The 20456-nt window shown below is 39.9% G+C and overlaps 1 protein-coding gene across 2 annotated transcripts; it reads right to left on the reverse strand.

Annotated features, from left to right (window-relative positions):
* Positions 1-568: 568 nt before the first annotated feature.
* On the reverse strand, positions 569-12904 carry PENK (proenkephalin). Of its 2 annotated transcripts, XM_089517352.1 has the most exons (4): positions 12777-12904; positions 12457-12570; positions 8585-8725; positions 569-2173 (listed from the first exon to the last, which is right to left on the reverse strand). In XM_089517352.1, exons 3-4 carry the CDS (start codon positions 8720-8722, stop codon positions 1508-1510), a joined length of 804 nt encoding a protein of 267 aa, XP_089373478.1. In that variant the 5' UTR covers positions 8723-8725; positions 12457-12570; positions 12777-12904; the 3' UTR covers positions 569-1507. The 2 variants fall into 2 exon arrangements, with proteins under 2 accessions (XP_089373478.1, XP_089373477.1); XM_089517351.1 differs by lacking the exons at positions 12457-12570; positions 12777-12904 and adding an exon at positions 12361-12448.
* Positions 12905-20456: the final 7552 nt, after the last annotated feature.

A 20456-nucleotide genomic window follows, 5' to 3' on the forward strand; every position in this document is an offset into this window, starting at 1 on the left:
AGAATAAAAGAAAATAAATAAATTAGGCATGGTTATGATGTATATATTTTAAAGGTTATAACATCTTCCTTATTTGGGGATTCAACTCTAAAGTGACCATATGGCTGAGCAGACAATTCTCTATGGACAATACTGATACAGAAGAATTACTATATCTATACAGAATTATGCAACCAGAACTATGTTTTGCTAGTTTTTGACAGCCCCATCTCTTCTGTAAAGTAATTGATGGTTGCAACAGTGACAGTCATCCAGTGAATGCCTAGATAAGATTTACATCCACATTGAAGAGATATATCCAATGTTTAAACACAGCAAAAATGTCAGCATAACTCACAGAGGTACATAAATGAGAAAAGTAATAAGAGGATATGGATGCCAACCAAGGAATATAGTCCCTGCCCCCAAAAAAGCAAATCTTGAAAAGCTTATGCAAGCTGAGAAGATTAATGTTGTCACTCATGCAAGGTAAGAAAATGCATGTTGGAATTGTTCTTCAGATGTATTGAACTCTTCTAATTCTGGCAAAGAGTGTAATTTGGATACAGTAAGCAAAAGAAACTGCATGTTGGGCTCAGGATCCCAGAACTTTATTGCGACAAAGCCATTACTGTCCAAGCACAGTATGTCAAGACATGGAGGAATGCAAATCAATGTATATTTTGAATATTGCAACAGAATTGATTTGAGCAGGTTGGTAATTTATTACAAGCCAATAGTGTCAATGAATTTAAGAAATATCTACTGGTGATTTTACAAATTGAATTTTTAATGTGTTTTTAAAATGGAATCCATAGTCTGGGGAAATTTACTGTTTAGTTGGTTCAAATGTAAATCGTACAAATGATAATAAAAATAATCTACTCATCAATGTGCATTAAAGCAAGGTTGACTGTTAGCACATTGATGGTTGTATTCTCTGTATTTGTAAATTAAACATTTGTAGTAAATATTGTAGTTATTTTGATTTTAGAAGTTTCATTGAGTTGGAAGAAATATAAATATTACTGATATAGTAACTGAAAAAGAAAAATAGAAAAAAGAAAGACTGTTGTTTGGTAGACTGAATCCCACTTTGAGAGAAAGGCAGGATTTTAAATAAATAAATAAATAAATAAATAAATAAATAAATAAATACGTATAGCACATATTTCACATTTGCACAAATATTCCATTGTAGAACTTCTTTTTATATAATGCAGTGATTGCTGATGGAGAAAAAGTACGTCAGAATATATTATGCAGTTAAGATGAACAATTTATTGTATATACAGTTAAGCAATTGCACTGTTTTAAAGAAATGAGTATGGTAACTAAAACAGATTTAGCATGAATAGTACAACATATACAAACTAGACTTTTGTTAACTTAAAAGAGCACAGAACTTGAAATAACAGACAGATCACATTATTACCCAGGACAGTAAAAAACTGTACAGTACAAGCAACACATTACAATAAATTATGATCAATGAGGCAGTCTTTGATTTGAGACAAAAGGGAGGGTATTAAAATCTCATAAATCCACCATATCGCTTCTCCATCTCTGGGACCTCTTTGGAGTAACTTTCTCCATCTTCATCTGAAGGAAGAAAAGAATCAGCAAAGCGTTTAAGAAATCCACCATATCGTTTCTGGTAGTCTAGCCACCACTCTGGCCTTCCTACTCTTCTCATGAAGCCACCATATCTCTTTTGCAGCTCTTTGGCTTCATCTTCTGATTCTGGACTACGCTTGATGCTTCTCATAAAGCCTCCATATCTTTTGATGATTTCACCATCGTTATCATTCAGGTCTCGATAATGCCCTATTTCAGCATTTTCCTCTGTTCCAAGAAGCTCCTTCAGCAGGTCAGAGGAATTTGCCAAGGCATCGTCATCTGAGTCCTTCTTCATAAGCCCTGCATATCTTTTAGCAAGGATTTCTCCTCCATTATGCTCCTCCTCTGGTTCTATATGGTAGAGCTCATCCATCTTCTTCATGAACCCACCATACCGTTTCATGAACCCGCCATATTTTTTGGCTAGCAAATGACTTTCATCCTGTTTTGTGTTGTCTCCTATGGCACCATTGCCTTCCTGGGAAAGATCCAGTTTAGTTAGTTGAAGGAGTTCTTTGCAGGTTTCCCAGGCTTTGGCAGAAGGCAGCTTTCCTTCACATTCTAGTGTACATGCCTGAAAAATATTGTGATTTACACATGTGTGTTAAAATATAAAGAAATAGATATTTGATATGCCTTCTTATTTATTAAACACCTAGGGAAATACATAAGCCTATGTTTCAGAATATATATTAACTGATGATACATTATGCCCCCCTATTAAATTTTGTGATAGGAAAGGGAAAATCATCATGGTCCATGTTAATATCATTTTAAAAAAGTGCCCCAAGTGGATTTGAAACAATGCTAGACAAATGCACAACTGTAATTATTTTAGTTGCAATTGGAGATGCATCACACCTTGCAAATATAGATATTTATTTCTTAAATATTACATGTGCTGTTAGGCATAGAGCTAGAGATAACACTATAATACGTAATGTTGCTTGAAAACACAAAGGAAAGTGCATCAAATCAAAGGAAAGTAAATGTTCATCCAACTCCCCACTGAAAAAAATGGCTTCTCCACCCGCTTCATCTAATGCAAATGGAATTCTGCTAAGTGCTATTTTGAATCCAGTCCAGTGAGTCAAATCCAAACTTAGTCATGCTTACACTTCAGACTTACGGAGCACACTAGTCAGGATTCATTTAAGTCTCATTGATCTGAATGCATTTGCTCTAAGCATGACTAAGTCAGAATCCAACCATCTTTATAGTGTTTCCAGGTAAGTAATTTGTGCAAACTGATATTCAAACTGATTCTGGAAATAAATCAGAATTCCTTTTGCATTCTTATTATATTCCTGTTTCTTCCATCTGTTTGGCAGCTGCCTACAACTCAGCTCCCACAGAAGGGCAGCTGGAATTTACTATAGAACATTTGCATCCCTGCACATCTCCCATGTCTGCAATTCAGAAATCTTGCATGATTACGTTTTATAGTTGTAAGTATAAATCATGTTCCATTTACAGTTAATCTCAGCAGAGATGTGAGTAAGGCTCAGAGCATCACAACATATTTCAAAGTATTGAAATACTTAGCATCAGACTCCAGACAAGCAGTAGTGTCACCAGGGTTGGTGTTATCTGGCATGGTAACCCATGGTGCCACCCCCCACATTGTCCTCCTTCCGTACCAGCCCATACAGAATCCTTGGTAATGTTTTTTTCTGCTAATGTTACTCATAAATCATAATTCCTACATATCACTGAATGTTCTGTATGGCAATAGGTGTGACTTAAACAACTAGCAAAATTTATAATTTAAATTACAAAATCTACAAATACTGTATATAATCATGTATAAGTCTAGAAATTTTAGTCAAAAAATTGACCCAAAAAACCTGAGTCGACTTATCCATAGGTTAATGAAAGTACTGTACTTTAACTCTTACTTTTAAAAAAGCAAGCATCGCCTATTAAAAGCAAGCATCACATTGACTTCCCCTCTACTTTCTCATCCATCCAACTTTTAGGGAGAGTTATGCCTGCTGGAATTTTGTATGTTCTTTGACATTGTTTTCCTTTTCTTCATCCTTTACATCCTTTGTTACATGCCCCTAAGTCATATTAAAATCCATTATTCTTATACACGAGGTTGTCTTATAGTCAAGTATATATGGTAATCTAAATGTATTTACATGAACATAGTTTCATCTGGTGAAAGTGAAGATTTGGTATGATGTGATTTTAAAAAAGAAAATTACACACACACACACACACACACACATATATATCCTGGAAACCTCTCATTTCTTCCCCCAATGAATCTCGCCCCACTCACACCATCTCTTCCATTGAGTTCCAGCATTTTAAAGGGATGAGGTGAACACCACATCCTGTTTCTGCCAAAAGGAAGATGTTTAGGGAGCAGTGTTACCTCCCCACCCTTATGGTGTCACCTAGTGTGGTCAGCACCTTCCTAGTGATGCCCCTGCAGACAAGCTCACAAAGATCATGCCTAATGTCTTTCCTTTGTGTTGGAGGGGATGTGGCAACAGAAGTACCTTAAAACACTTCTGGCTTGAGTGCCCTAAAGTTAACACATTTTGAACAAGGCCATGTTGCTAATTATTAATATAACCCACCAGAATGTTATTTGGTGCTGTGCCCTATTCCTCTTATCCATCTTCCAAAGTGAAAACACACATTTGCACAACAGGGAGCTAATGTCATTTTTGCTTTTGGTACCATGTATGGAGATAGTCCAACACCGGAAGATGCTCGACAATGTCTATACATTCTTGGCTGGACAGAGTCTGGTCAATTGCTCTGGCTGGGAGGCTTACTTATAATTTAAAATAACTCGAGGTATAAAGATAAAAGATAATTTTGAACATGTATATCTTTACTGTATATGCCAACAAAGAGACTTCTCCATAGGGGTTTCCACCTTCCTGGATGAGATTTTGGAGAAATACTTTTTGAATGGGAACATACAGTACTTTGTTGTTCAAATGTGAGAATGGATTATGCTAGTTACTGTTTTCTGGGTTGTTATGATATTATTTCAAGGAGGACAATGTGGTAAGTGGCCACTTGGGTGGGGTGATTTTACTTATTATAATAAAACAGCTGAGTGCGGAGTTAATATGCTATTCTGAATTTACAGTCTTTTAAAATTATACAAAAAACATAGAGGCGTTACAAACCGCCGCTTTGCAGTGGTCTCCCGGCGCTGCTGTTTGCTCCGCAAGGGAGCCGCCGCAGCCAAACCGCTGCGTCCGTTACAGAGTCCGTAACAGGAATAGGGGCATCTGGAAGAGACGCCCCTTTTTTAAACTGGGACGTCCTGAGGATGTCCCAAGTGGCGGTTTGTAACCCGCCATAGATTCTTCAGATTTTGAAACTGACTAGATGTTAGAATACTTAAGAAAGGTGATTATAGCAAGTATTATGGCCTGAATCCTATTAGTATTCCCAACTAAAGTAGACTCAGGCCTGTTACAGACAGGCCAAAATAAAGCTGCTTCGAGTCACTTTGGAGATATGGTATTTCAATGATGCATGAGTCCTAGGAGTCCAAAAGCCGCACCAAAGCTGCACTCCAGTCCTTAGGACTGGAGCATGGCTTTGGTGCGGCTTTTGGACTCTTAGGACTCATGCATCATTGAAATACCATACCTCCAAAGTGACTCGAAGCAGCTTTATTTTGGCCTGTCTGTAACAGGCCTCATTTAGTAAATAACTGAATGATGAATCAACATTTATGTAACTCCTATTGAATCAATGGGTTCACTGTAGTCAGGACTACCAACAGGATTCAGGTTTAAAACAGTAGAATATATGTTTAAACCAGTTTCATTCTGCTTGAATTGCCTGTTCCAACATCAAGCCAAATTTTAAGTTCCAGCATGTAATCTGTGAATACCTTAAAATGGAATGTAATATAGAACATAGTGTTTAATTTTTGGTGTTTAATTATATCTTGCTAATTTATAGATATTGTATTCTCAAATACTATTTAAATTGCTTGCTAACAAGTATTTTAAAAAGGTAATCTAGGTAGCATTGTAGAGTGGTTTGAGCTATGTATCTGGAGACCAGGATTTGAATCCCTACTTGCCGTGGAAACTCACTGAGTGACCTTTGGTAAATCACATTCTTTCAGCCTCAGAGGAAGGCAAAGTCAAACCCTCTCTGAACAAATCTTACCAAGAAAACTCTGTGATAGCTTCACATTAGGGTAGTCATACATTGAAAATGTATTCAAGGTACACAATAACAACAGTGTCTGAACAGACTCTTTTTATAGGTCTTTACCATTTCAATTCTTCGATTCTGTGATGTGATTTCATGTATTTTTACTCAAAGTTTGCTCCCAAGTAAGTCAATTTAGAGTACACTTTTTGCTTCATTTAGATATTAATGAAATTCCTTATCCTTCAGCTTACAACAAGATAACGTTAAATGGTGCTTTTACTGGCATGAGTACCTTCTAGGCTGTATCAAGAACACTATGGTGATGCTTTCCAGCCTGTCTTTTCAATATTAAAAAAAAATGCCAATTTTTGCCTTTGCTACATGCTTATTTTCCGTGTTGTCAGTTCTTTGTAGTGACTGTTGCAGTTTTGTCACATTAGTCATGGCTACATAATATCCTTCTAGAATGTATAGTTACAAATAAAATAATGAAGAATAATATTTATTTATTTAACTTATCTCGACCATTCTTCCAGTATGACTCCCAAGGTGGCTCACAATGTAAGTTATATAAATACAATTGAACTATAGGGATAATAAAATGCTCAAGTGAAATAAATGGAATGTTCTTGAAGCTATAAAGAAATAAAAACTACCAATTTTCCATTTGAAATTGTATATGGAAATGAAGAAAGATGGTACTTCTTTAAAAATATAGCCTTTTGCATTTACTGTATTATTTAGTTAAAAATATAAGTTTACAACATCACACTCTCTAGCAACTTCAGTCAAAAATTGGGATGGGCAGTTCCTGGCTCCTGCAATGTGAGTATAATAATTAATGATGCTTCCAGATGATGTATTTATGATGCACTTGCACTGCCACATTCATAGGATTTTATGGAGGCCAGGCAATGTATTGAATTTGCAGCCTTTCTGTGCTGTACCATTGCTTCTCCCTTCCTTTTTTCCGAGCACAAGATAAGTTAATAGTAAAATATATAAAAATGATTTTTGATTGTGATAATGATAGAAACCAGCCATCTGGAAGCACTCCAAATAGCTAATGATTTTTTCTCTCTCATGTTACACAAGGCGTGAAGGCTCAGTGCACAGGCAAAGGTGTGTTTCTCTGTGGCTGTCATTCAGATCGCTTGCTGAAATATCAGTTGGAAGCCTAAGTGATTATTTTACGGAACTCATGAATTTTTACATAGTCTATTTCGTTACTTTCCTTCTTTGAACAATAGAGCTTTCTTCCTCCCATAACATTTAGAAGGTACTTTAAAAACCAATCTCAGTTTGTGTCAGACCGGAATGGGGAGATCCGAGTCAAGTACTTATTCTGCCATCATTGTATGGCAATGTCCCTTCTCTCAATCTAATTTAATTTAAATCATGTACATCCCACTGAGGTATTTGGAAGAGTTGTGAGATACAGTGTAATAAACACCTATAAGGTGTATTCCATAAAAAATACCCCACTAAAGACAAAACCCAGCCTAGGGTTTTGACCTAGTATTATCTAGGGGGACTGCTGCATGAACAACAGAAATTTAATTGTCTTGTGTACACATGGTCCTGGGCCATACTGTTTTAAGCAACCAAACACCAATTTAGTTTAGCCCCTGCCAAAAGGATCAACACTTCCATATATATTTTTGATTAAACCATATAATCCAAATCACAGATTATCTCAGTCAGACAACAGAGGAAGTTCCAAATTGTTCAACGAAGCCATGTTCAAGAAGAAAGGATAACCCTGCTCAGAAGAACCAAAGACCAGATTCAAATGGGCATTATATAATGTTAAATATATTTAAACTAAAAAGGGACAATTGGTCCTTTAGCTGTGCTTGCTGAACCTTTCTGAATCATGATCACCTTCTCATTTCTCACTTCAGATGACTAAAAGGCCCTTGACTCCTCTTGCTGAATCCTCTTGCCCAGTCCTTTCATCACAGTAGAACCTTCATTAGATCAAAAATTCTCTACAAAACCCCTAAAAACATCTCTGTTCTACCACTATAATGGGTTGAATGTAACACAGAAGACAATAATGATCCATGAGAATGAGGTTTTCATTGTTCTTGCCAGTCATGGGCACAGGTGTCATGACACCCATAGCCTTTATGCAATTTAAGGTTGCAAATGTTCCATCATACCCAGTACAAAAAGAATTCTTAGCCCTTCTGCTTCGTTCCCTGTCTCCCAGTCACCTAAAGATTGCGTAACTTGTCAAGCAGGGTCTAGTATTTAAACAATGACAAAGGCAGGAGTTCTCCATGGTTCTGAATTAATTGGTCAGTCTATGGAAAAGTAGAGGGATATAGTGTTCTCTGAAACAATAGATTTTAGGAATATTTATATTTAGGAATCTGGATATTTATTAATCAATCTTAGAATTAGGCAATTTAAATATTAGGCAATATCAATAATATATATTCTATATAACTAAAATAAAGTTTTGCTAAAGGGTGAAAGGTGCATGCTTAAGCATACTTGAGGAAAATGATATGTCTCTAAGGACATATGTTTAAAATCACATGTACTTTGTATTGTTAAACCAGAATAATTACCTCTTCCACACTCAGTTTCACTGACACAAATTAGAACCAACATATTACACATCAAGATATGTAGGCAATGCCATTGGAATATTATTCAACCACTCTTTAAGGATAACTAAAATGGCTAATCAGCATTAGTGATCTACACAATTTTGAGATTTGTAATTGTCTTATCTCAGCAAAGCTTTTTATACTAATAGATGCTTTTGTATACCTTGGTTTTGTAAGAGTTGAAATTTCCATAAAACAAAAGAGTTGATTCTGCTTACCAGGGGGTTGATATCAGCATGGTATGCAAATTGGTGAGTACAAGATGCACAGTCCTTGCTACATTCTGCCCGAACAGTAAGGATGAGGCATGTGCTAAAAGCCAAGAGGAAGAAATGACATCGCAGAAGCAATGTCATGGTCTGGGATGGGGGAAAAAAAGGAAAACAAAGTACTGAGAGGTTAATCCAGGCACAGTCATTTGATTTCGTGTTCCAAAAAACATATTGTGGTACAAATTCATATACTAAAGAACATTAGTCTGAAAGAGCTCTAACTATATATACAGCGACTACAGTCCTTACATAAGTTTGAACAAATTTGTTTACAGTCAGGTCCCATTGATTACAATGGCACAGACCTCCAAGGAAGGGCAACGAGGGTCACAGCATTAAAATCTGTGTGACACTTGTTTATTAATCAGTCATAGAATTGGGCAATTTAAATATTAAATATCCAGTATCAATAATATATAGTCAATATAACTAAAATAAGATTTCTGATAAAAGGTGAAAAGTGCATGCTTAAGCATATTTGAGGAAAATGGTGTGTCTCTGAGGATATATGCTTAAAATCACATGTACTCTATTGTTAGACTACAAAGTTAGAATTGTTTTTTGTTGCTCTGAAACACCAGAACATTAGCATTCAGTTTTTTGTTCACTAGGGCTGTGGAATCTTGCATTCCTTCGCTGCCTGTTTATGTGAAATACAAGTGAAATGGGCTTACAGATTTTTAACTATTATTTATCAGCTGTATTTATATCTCACAGCTCTTCTATGAGAATAAGATGGTGCACATGGTTCTCTTCCTTCCCACTTTATCCTGCCCACAACTCTGTGAGATTGATCGGCTTGAGAGAGAGAGAGAGAGAGAGAGAGAGAGAGAGAGAGAGAGAGACTGATCTAAAGCCATGCAGATAATTTTACAGGTCAGCCACATCATTGCAACATTACACCACACTAATACTATGAGGTGCAATAAGGCTTTGTTACTGTTGCACTGTAAAGCTTGACATGATATGTCTGCCCAGCACCTTTCTGGCTCCCGAACAAGGAATCTGGGTAGTTGGACTTTGATGGAATTAAAGACCCTAAGACCACATTACAGATGCATAGACTCAATCATTGAAGCCATGGTGCAAAAGCTGAGCAGAGCTGTCAATGGCCTGGGCTCATGGATGTCTCTCACTCTTAGAGTTGAAGCCCAAGAGATATCAAATAACAACAAAACAGCAAATGAGAACCAATTTTCTCCAAAACTACTGTTTCCAAGATTCTTTTGAATAAATCCTGAGAAAATGACTGCTAGCAGATTTCTGTCTGCAGCTGAGTTGTAGCTGAAATGTCTTTGCTGGGCAAAGTGGTTGAGAGCTGGCTATTCAACATTCCCTATAGGACTGTTTGCAAAGTACTCATCTGTAGAGACCAGATAGGACAAGGACAAAAGTATATAAAAACAGCATTCACAAGAATGCAGAAAAGAAACCCACTGGAAATTCTGTGGGACAATCTTCACAGCTTTTAAAACAATAACCAAACAGATGTGGTAGCAACCCTATGACAAAGGTCAGTCTAAGAGAGAGGGACTGGTCTGAGGACATCCAGGGCCAGCTTCATTATTTTCTTTCTTATCCCTCAGGAAATGCTGCTAGGACTTTTTTCCCCTCACTGCTGGTGGAGGACTGCACTTGAATGGCACACAAAGGTTGCATTTACACTGCAGAAATAATCCGATTTGACCCCACTATAACTGCCATGGCTCAATGCTATGGAATTCAGAGAACTGTTGTTTGTTGTGGCACCAGAGCAGAGCACAACAAAGGACAATTCCCAGAATTCCATAGCATTGTGCCGTGGCGGTCATAGTGGGGTCAAACTGGACTATTTCTGCAGTGTGGATACAGCCAAAAACCACTGCCATCAAAGACTGGTTCTTTATTTAATTTTTAAATTTTTTTTATTAAGTTTTATCAAATAACAAACTTATAAACAACAGAAATAACAGGCCTTGGGAATGAACAAAATGAAGGATAACTTAAGAAGAAACCTGCCATACATTGTGTGTGTGTGTTAATATTCTCACCTTTTAGTAAAGAAGATAGGTGTGAAAAGAGTTACTACTCAAACATTTTTTTTTGCCAGGAAGACAGCTTTTTTTTTGTTGCTCCAATACTAGAATGATGCTTTTAAAAACACAGCAACAATATCTAGTCCCTACAGTGGATGGAGAGGTTTCTCTTTATGATCTGCCATCGTCTCCATTTCACTTCTCATTCATACACACTGGAAGATTTTTAAGAAACATCTTCTTTGCCCCATTAAGACTGGCTAGTTGATACCATGAAATTCATACAAGTTTTATTTATTTGTCTTTTTTTTTTTTTTTTTTTTGCTGCAAAAAGCCAAATGCAAGTAAAAGGGAAAGTCCCTGAGAAATGTAACTTTTATTTGACAAAAGGAACCCTGAAGAAAGACCCACCTCCATCCACTCCTCAAAGGCTGCTGCCACGTTGCAGAGAAGGCCAAATAGCTCACAAAACAATAAATCCTAGAATCCCATAGCATTGTGCCTTGACAGTTAAAGTGGTGGAAAACTGCATTAATTCTGCAGTGCAGATGCAGCCAGAGTCTTTCTCTAAGAGTTATATCTGTTTTCCACTTTCAAGTCTTCCTCTGGAGTTTCAGAGAAGAGCTCTGGTTCCAGAACAAACTGCCATTCCCAGAATTCCATGGCAATAAGCCCTGACAGTTAAAGTGGGGCCAAACTGGATTATTTCTGCAGTGCAGATGTACTTTTTGTAAAATATGAAACTAGGACTGAAGGAGGATGGAGTGGATGGAAGGAAGGATAATGGTATCCAAACTGAGATGCCTGACAGAGGACTTTGGAAGAACGGCTACCGGCTACCTTTACTCCCATCTGCACTGTACAAATGATGCAGTCTGACACCATTTTAAGTGTTGCCGCTCCATCATATGGAACCCTTCATTGCAAAGAGTGCTGGTGCCTCACAAAATGATAAACCCCTGGATCCTGTAGGATGGAGCCATTGGCAGTTCAAGTGGTGTCAAACTGATGCATTATTCCTACAATGTAGACATACCCTTGGGCTTCTGAGGAAGAATGCCTCTGCACTGCAGAAATAATGCAGTTTGATATGGCTTTAACTGCCCTAGCTGGATGCTGTGGGATCTTAGGATTCGTCCTTTGTTGTGGCACCAGCACAGATCAAAAACTACAGATCCCAGAACTACTCAGCATGGAGCCGAGGCAGTTAAAGCGAGGTCAAACAGCATGATTTAGCCAGTGGAAAAGAGACCTTAAAAAGGGACAAAGAGAAAGCTAGGAAGGTAAACCCAGGATACATCTGCACTGTAGAAATGATGTGGTGTGACACTGCATGAAGTACCATGGCTCCATCCTATGGAATCCTGGGATTTGCAGTTTGCTGGCTGCTCTGACCGAGAAGGCTTAATAGCTCACCAAACCCTAAGAATTCCACAGCATTGAGCCATGGCAGTTAAAGTGGGATCCAACCACATTAAAACTGCAGTGTGGATCAGAAAAGAGAAAAGGAAAAGACAGAAAAGAACATGGGAAAAATCAGTTTGGAAAGAAGAAAAGGGAACGTTGGGGAGATCCTCCTTTTCCCAGGACTGGTCCTCCATTTCAGCATTGCAAAAGAAGCAGGCATTTACCATCACAGTATTATTATTATTATTATTATTATTATTTATATTGGATCATGCCCCACGTTTGTGTTGCAAGCCCTACCCGTTTTGGGATGCCGTGAGTCCTCCTTGGCGGTGAGGAGGACATCTGATCCCTCTGGGAGAGAGAAGATCTGGGCAGCTAATGGAGGGCACTTACCTTTCTTCTCCTTCGGGAGTCAGCTTAAGGTGAAGAGCAGTCCAAGGGGAGCCTCCGCTGCGGAGGGCCTGATTAGCGCTTGCTGAGCGAGCGGATGCCGCTTGAAGAGCTCCTCTGGGAAGAGAGGAAGAGGAGAGGATGAGCACGGGGAACAGATAGGCGAAAGGCGACGCAGGCTGCAAAGGGATCTTGGAGCATCTGTGAGACGAACTGAAAAGAGTTCATCTCAAAGGTGTCTCCAAGATCCCTTTGCAGCCTGCGTCCCCCCAAACTTTTAGATCTTGAAATCCTACAAAGTGCAAAGGCTTCATCAAACTCACCGAAGATGGGAAGGCGCCTCGGAGTTGCTGCGTCGTCCTCCCAGTTCTCCCGCACAATCCGAACCCAGAGCAGGGGGGCAGAGGCAGACTTTATAAACTAGTCCAAAGCGAGGATCGCGGCGCCTTCCCCAATCGCGTCCAGCCTCCCGGTGACGCAGCCCCTGCGACATCCAGCAGGAGGAGGGTTTTTTTTTTTTTTGGGGGGGGGGGTTGGACTCATCTGCCTGTGGCCACGATAGGGTTGCTCCCCTGAGAGTGTGTGGGTCGATGTGCTACTCCTCCCTTCCTCCCTCCCTCCCTCCCTCCTCCCTCTCTCAGATCTGACATGTTGCCTTTCCAAGGAAGCACTCTTCCATCTTTGTCCTCCATTTCAGCCTTGGGTCCAGGAGGGATGTCCAAAGGTCCTCCCTTGTGAGCAGGGTTGGGCATTTCTAGCTTCCAGTCTGGATGTGGCAGAGAGCTGGGGCTGTTTAGTCTGGAGAAGAGAAAGTTCAGAGGCGATAGGATAGCCCTGTGTCAGTATTTGAAGGGATGTCATATTCAGGAGGGAGCTAACTTGTTTTCTGCTCCTCCAGAGATAGGACCTGGAGCAATGGACACAAGCTCCAGGAAAAGAGATTCTACCTCAACATTAGGAGGAACTTCCTGACAGTAAAAGCTCAGAGTGTGGTACAGTCTCCTTCCTTTGAGGTCTTTAAACAGAGACTGGATGGCCATCTGTTGGGGATACTTTGATTGAGAGTTCCTGCATGGCAGGGGGTTGGACTGGATGACCCTTAGGGTTTCTTCCAAATCCATAATTCTATGACTCTATGTCCCTACATTTTTTTGAACATCCTACCTTTTGCAGTGCTTGGTCCTCTTCTGGGGTGAAGACATCTGGCCAGCCTGCATTTTGTGTATGTGTGTGTGTCTTTCCATGTTCTCATATAATCATACAATCATAGACCTGGAAGAGACCCCCAGCGCCATCCAGTCCAACCCGCTGCCATGCAGGAACTCACAATCAAAGCATCCTGACAGGTGGCCATCAACCTTTGTTTAAAGACCTCCAAAGAAGGAGACTCAGAAGGAGTGTGTTCCACTGCCAAACAGCTCTTACTGCCAGGAGGTTCCTCCTAATGTTGAGGTGGGATTTCTTTCCCTGTAGCTTGCATCCATTGTTCTGTGTTCTGGTTTCTGGAGCAGCAGAAAACAAGCTTGCTCCATCCTCAATGTGACACCTCTTCAAATACTTAAACAGGGCTATCATATCACCCCTTAACTTCACTTTTCCAGGTTAAACATACCCAGCTTCCTACGTCTTTCCTCATAAGGTATGGTTTCCAGGCCCTTCACCATTTTGGTGGCCCTCCGTTGGATACACTCCAGTTTGCCAACATCCTTTTTGAATTGTGGTGAAGTTTCTGGAAAGAAGAGGATATCCCGCATGGCTACAATAGGAGGGTGCGGGGAATGTGGACCATACCAGGTGACCCCCTAAGAAAGGGTGACACCACTGCTCCCCAAACATCTGCCTAAGGGCAGAAAGGAGTCCAGGATGTACACCAGCATCCCTTAAAAATGCTGAAGGGATGGGGTGAGTGGAGCAAGGCTCAGCGGGAGGAGAAAGGAGAGGCCCTTAAAAATTTTTTTTTGGAATTTTTTTTAAATCATTAAATTTTCTTTACCAAATCCCATCTGATCCAATTTCCCCTTTAACCACATGAAACTATGCACCACACATGTAAATCCAATCTGGCTGTCCATGTGACACTATAATTTCAATATGTAGCCATGTTTGGAATTTACTGTATATACTCATATGTAAGTCTGGAAATTTAGGTTAAAAAATTGATCCAAAAAACCCGAGTCGATTTATCCAGGGGTCAATGCAAGTACTGTATTTTAAGTCATATATGTATGTCAGTATGTACTTACAAAATCCCAGCAGGCATAACTATTTGTGCTCCTACTAAAGGCTGGATGAATGAGAGAATAGAAAGGGGTCAGTGCTTTCAGGGCAGATTAAACTCTGGTGAACATGGTGAAAGGCAAGAGTTTAATCTGCCCTGGAAGCACTGACCCCCTTCTGTTCTCTCTCATCCACCCAGCCTTTAGTAGGAGCACAAATAGTTATGCCTGCTGGGGTTTTGTAAATTCTTCGGCATTGTTTTCCTTTACATCCTTCATTACATGTCCCTAAGTTTTACCTTTGACTTATCCATGGGTCATATCAAAATCCATAATTATGGCCCCAAAACCTGCCCTCGATTTATATATGAGGTTGACTTATAGTTGAGTATATATGGTAAAGATATTTTAATTTTGCTAGCTGTATATGTCATGCCACCTTATTCAGCGATATACAGGAATTACGATTGGTGAGTAACATTAGTACCACCACCTCTCACAAACATTACTAAAGTGGGAGGAATAATCCAGGTTGACCCCACTTTAACCGCCATGGCTCAGTGCTATGGAATTCTGGGAACTGGGTTTGTTGTGGTACCAGAGTTCTCTGATAGAGAAGACTAAATGCACCCCCAAATTACTGTTTCTAGAATTCTATAGCACTGAGCCATGGAGGTTAATGTGGTGTCAAGTCAACCTGGATTAGTTCTGCAGTGTGGAGGCAGCCTAAAGATTGTATAGTGTGGGCTGGGGTGGCACCATGAGTTACCGCACTGGGTGATGCCCTAATGATGCCACTGAATAGATGTCAGAGAACAGATCATTTGTGACATGTAGCTTTGTGACATGTAGCTTGTATGTTGTGAACCGCTTTGATCTGGAGGAAAAGTGGTATACAAATAAAAAAAAATTATTATTATTATTATCATCTCCTTTCTGTACACTGTCATCCTGAACCCCAATCACTGGGAAGATGTTGAATTTGATAATGCCTTACATCCCAGCCTGTTTGGAAGGATGGGAAGCAAAACTTTATCTTATGCTTTCATAGGTTTGCCCAACAAGAAAGTCTCTGAATCACATAGACCTCTTCCCTTCCACATAAGCCCATACCCTAATGTGGGTTCAATCTCAAGGCACATAGATTATAAAATGGGCACTGGCTCTTGCCACCTGCATAAGGAGACACAGGTAGGTGAGGAGGGGTAGGCTACTGGAGGCTATTTATTTGCCTCTGGGACCTTTATGAACTGTTAATAATTAGGTGAACAAAAATTTAAAAATGTTAAGCCAAGGATGGCAATGACAAACCCTCTCTTGCCAAGAAAGCCCCATGACAGCATCCCCTTAGGGTTGCTATAAGTTGGAAATGACTTAAAGGCAGACAACACACAACAAAAGCAGAGCAAGAATTCCTGCAACTTGTTTAAAATGGGAATTTTGTCCCGTGTGGACAGGGTGATTTAATGTCATAACCACAAAGGAGAACAAGACACCACAAAATGTAGGGCATTCAAGAAAAAATGTAGCACATTACAAAATTTTAAAAAGCTAAAAACACTAATACAAATATAAATTCATGCTTCTCAAGATGGAAGACATTTTGAAATTCTTGCTGGACAGAAGGTTGAAATGTAGGAAATGTCCTGGAAAAGGAGGACATCTGGTCACTCTTCTCATGGAGGTTTCCAGGAGAGGTAATTTGCCCAGTTTTGGTTAGAAAAATAAAGAGCAGCTCAAGGAATCTGGACAAGTTAAGGGGTTCAGAACCTGGTTTGGGGAGCACTATGGCTCCAGGGCCACACTTTGTCCATCTTGGGCTTAAAATATCCACTTTTCGCCTGGATAGGTATTTCTCTTCCTGGAAGAGGAAAGATCTGAAAGGAGCCCTGCCACTACCGAGAGTTTCCAGAGTGAAAACTGGAGAGGGTTCCTTTACCTCTAGCAGCTGTGTAGAGGTTGGGATTTCAGCAGGTGTTGCTTGCCACACAACCAGCTTACACACAGCACAGAAGCCCTCTCCACTTTTAAGCTTGCCACTGTATTTCCTACATTGTGAAATAAAAAACATAAATACATTTTCATTTTTTAAAAAAAACGGATCAGAGGATTTTTGAGCTGCCAGAGCATTAATTCTACACACCTGATGCTCAGTACCAAGGGACTAGACCAAGGAAAGGCTGCTGCAATTCATGTTCTTTTCCTGTTTTGTTGTTTTAAAAACCTGTCTCACCTGGGCCTAAAATGGCCACAAAAATTATCTGTATTCTGCCCATTCCCCAGGACTAGACAGACACTTTTGCAGATCCCGGCTAGTCCAAACTGCAAAAATGAGACATGTGTAGGAGGCCTTAGCCTGCAATACATTTGCCTGTACTAGGTGGGGGCATGCAGTACTTTTGCCTGTAATTTTTATTTATTTTGGCAATATCCTTACCCCTATTTCTGGTTTAGCATCAAAACATGAAATAGACTGTGGATGAAAATGCTACCTGTACAAGTCCATGCATGCTTCTTGCATGGACTAGGCATCCATGGCTGTTTAGTTTCTTTCTTTGGAGTCTGAATGGCTTTCCATTCCCTGCAGGTATAACATAACCTGCTTCTGCCAAGGACACATATTATATCAGAACTGGGCTGAAGAACATGATGCCCTCAGATAATGGAGGGCATGTGGATGTTTTTGTGGTGATACCTGTGGGGTAGTATACTCTATCCAAGTGCCAGGGAGGTAGATGGCCAGTTTCCTATGTGAGTTGGCTGCAAATTATGAAATCTGTCAGGAAAAGCATGAAAGTTTCCAGCTGCAGGAACAAAAAAGAGGAGGCTTGACTTGGAGGCTTGTTGAACAGGAAAGCATCAGGATGGCTGTTAGCTCCCAGTGAAAAATCTGATGAGTTAATTAACAGTTAACAGTGTGCCAAGGTGCGGGAGGGTAGAAGAGATCTGTCTTGGTGTTCAGCTCCCTGTTTTCAACCAGCATCTTTCTCAGATTATCCCTTTTCAGTTTAATACACATTAACCAGATGGTTGTTCGTGATGAGCAGAGAACAGCAGTAAGTGAGTCGCACCAAGACAGAAGTGTTTGTTGGCAAGGAGTTGTTAATAAACAAATTTAACATGCATCATTTTTGTGCCATTCCAAAACAAGCTTTCTTGTTATTCATACAGACCCAGCAGCTTTGATTAAATCTCAGAAACAGCTACAGTCACTACTTTTTTAAAAAAAGGACTTTTTGATCAACAGAGAAATAAGCAAATCCTCAAATATCAATGGTTCAGAGGTATGAGGTGTGAACTGATTCCTGGACAGATTGAATATCGTTTCTTATTAGTCAGAGCACACACATAATATCTATATCTATATTTATCTATATCTATTTCTATGTATGTATGTATGTATTTATGCCATATATGTAAAAATGTAAGAACCAGAGACTGCCTTCAGTTTGAATGTTTCTGAGACGCACATAAACCCAGTGGTCAGACAGAAGCAGAATAACACTGGTTAGGAGAGTCTCTGTAATATTTCTAATCCACAATAAACATGATAACTATGGCAAGTGAACTTATTATTATTATTAACCTTTATTTATAAAGCGCTGTAAATTTACACAGCGCTGTATATACAATCCTTTTAATTGGACGGTTCCCTGCCCTCAGGCTTACAATCTAAAAAGACACGACAGAAAAGGAGAAGGGAAAGGTGGTGGGGAAGGGGCCTCTCTAGTAGGATAATACATAAAATACATAGCAATACAGGAAATGATTCAATAAAACAGACAACAAAAGAACAACAAAAAGCAAGTGACAATTATGCAATGCCTGGGAACACTTCTTTGAACAGGATGGTCTTCAGCTCCATTTTGAAGCTGGTTAAAGAAGAGATCGCTCTTGTTTGCGGGGGAAGAAGGTTCCAGGAGTGAGGGGCAGCGAGTGAAAAGGGGCGAATCCGAGATGGGGCAGAGGAAATCCTGGGCTGGGACAGCAGACCTTGACTACCAGAACGGAGGGCCCTAGTGGGAAGGTGAGAAGAAATAAGGACTGATAAGTAAGGAGGGGCCAGCCCATGGAGGGCTTTAAATGTGGACAGCAGGAGCTTATACTGAATACGAAAAGGTAGGGGGAGCCAGTGAAGGGATGCCAACACAGGAGAAATGTGGTCAGAGCGGTGGGCGGATGTGATAATGCATGCAGCTGAATGCTGGACAGAGATTAAAGGACAGAGGTGAGAAAGAGGAAGCCCAGCCAGGAGGACGTTACAGTAATCGAGTCGTGAGACCACTAGGGCATGGACCAGGATCTTGGCAGTAGAGGCAGAGAGATATGGTCGGATTTTGGCAATGTTGTATAAAAAGAATCTACAAGCCTTGGCTGTGGTCTGGATCTGAGGGGTACACGACAGAGAAGAATCAAAGATAAAAACAAGACTGCGGGCTTGCTGGACTGGTTGAATAGAAATGTTGTCCACAGAGACAGAAAAGGAGTGTTGAAGGGTGGGCTTAGGAGGAAAGACAAGAAGCTCCGTCTTGGACATGTTGAGCTTCAAACGCCGATGGCGCATCCACTGCGAGACAGCTGCGAGACAAGATGAAACTTGCTGTTCAAGCCTTGGAGAAAGGTCAGGGATGGAAAGATACAACTGGGTGTCATCGGCGTACAGATGGTAGAAAAAACCAAAAGAACTAATGAGTTTACCTAAGGACAGTGTGTAGAGAGAAAACAGAACACGTTTTAAAGCACACATTCTCATTGTTCTACAAGATTCTTCAAGTCCAAAATTCTAGCTTCCTCAATGATTTTATACACTGGGTGTCTATTTTAATAAGCAATCAAATGGATATATAAAAAACACGACCCCTTTTGTGTCTGTTGATGGACCTGTGCCTGAAAATGTGACTATGGGTCTAAAAAGGTATTTAGGAAGAGAGAAAATGATCAAATGCTTTTAAAGTATACTGATTTTGGAAATTTAACTTAGCATTTTAATACTGAGGTTTGGTCCTTTCCCTTCGTCCCCAGTGTTCCACTGAAATGTTTAGCCTTGCCTACTACTGGTTTTACATCCTCAAATCTAATTAGAATACTAGAACAAAGCTGTATTTATTTGTAGGGCCAGTTGATGTTCTCTGACTACTTCCATAGTGAATGGTCATTATGCGTACCTGGTATATGAACACTGAAGCGTTGTCTGAGGACTGCTCTGGTGGTCATGTGGCCATCATGACTGCAGTGAACGCTGTTACCTTCCCACTGAGAAGTGGTACCTATCTATCTACTTGCATTTGCATGCTTTTGAACTGCTAGGTTGGCAGAAGCTGGGGCTAGTGACAGGAGCTCACAGCATCATGCAGCACTCGGGCCTCAAACTGCTAACTTTCTGAACTTCTGATCATCAGAACTGGCGTCTTAACCACTAAGCCACTGCATCCCCTATAACATTACTATAACACACTATAACATTTCATGCATCTGAGTTTACATTATAACAAAAGTTTACATTATAACCAATTCATGAGTTTACACTATAACAAAAGTTTACATTATAACAAAGTCATGCCAGACACTGTGTAATTGCTATGCAGACCTTATATGAAAAGGGATATCCCCAAAGGACCCAAGTCACAGCTTCTGATGGCATTTATTCTTTATTAGAATTCATGTTCATGATACAATAGACAGATGGTTGATAAGCCCGCTCCAAACCTGAGGATAAAAGAAGTGAATGTCAAAGATACAGACATCTGTGCTGAAAACAAAAGAAAGAGAAGGAACAGGTTCACTGGG

This window comes from Sceloporus occidentalis, unplaced genomic scaffold (genome assembly GCF_023333645.1).
Source record: "Sceloporus occidentalis isolate IW3139 unplaced genomic scaffold, rSceOcc1.0.p SCAF_3, whole genome shotgun sequence".
In the NCBI taxonomy this organism is placed as follows: Eukaryota; Metazoa; Chordata; class Lepidosauria; order Squamata; family Phrynosomatidae; genus Sceloporus; species Sceloporus occidentalis.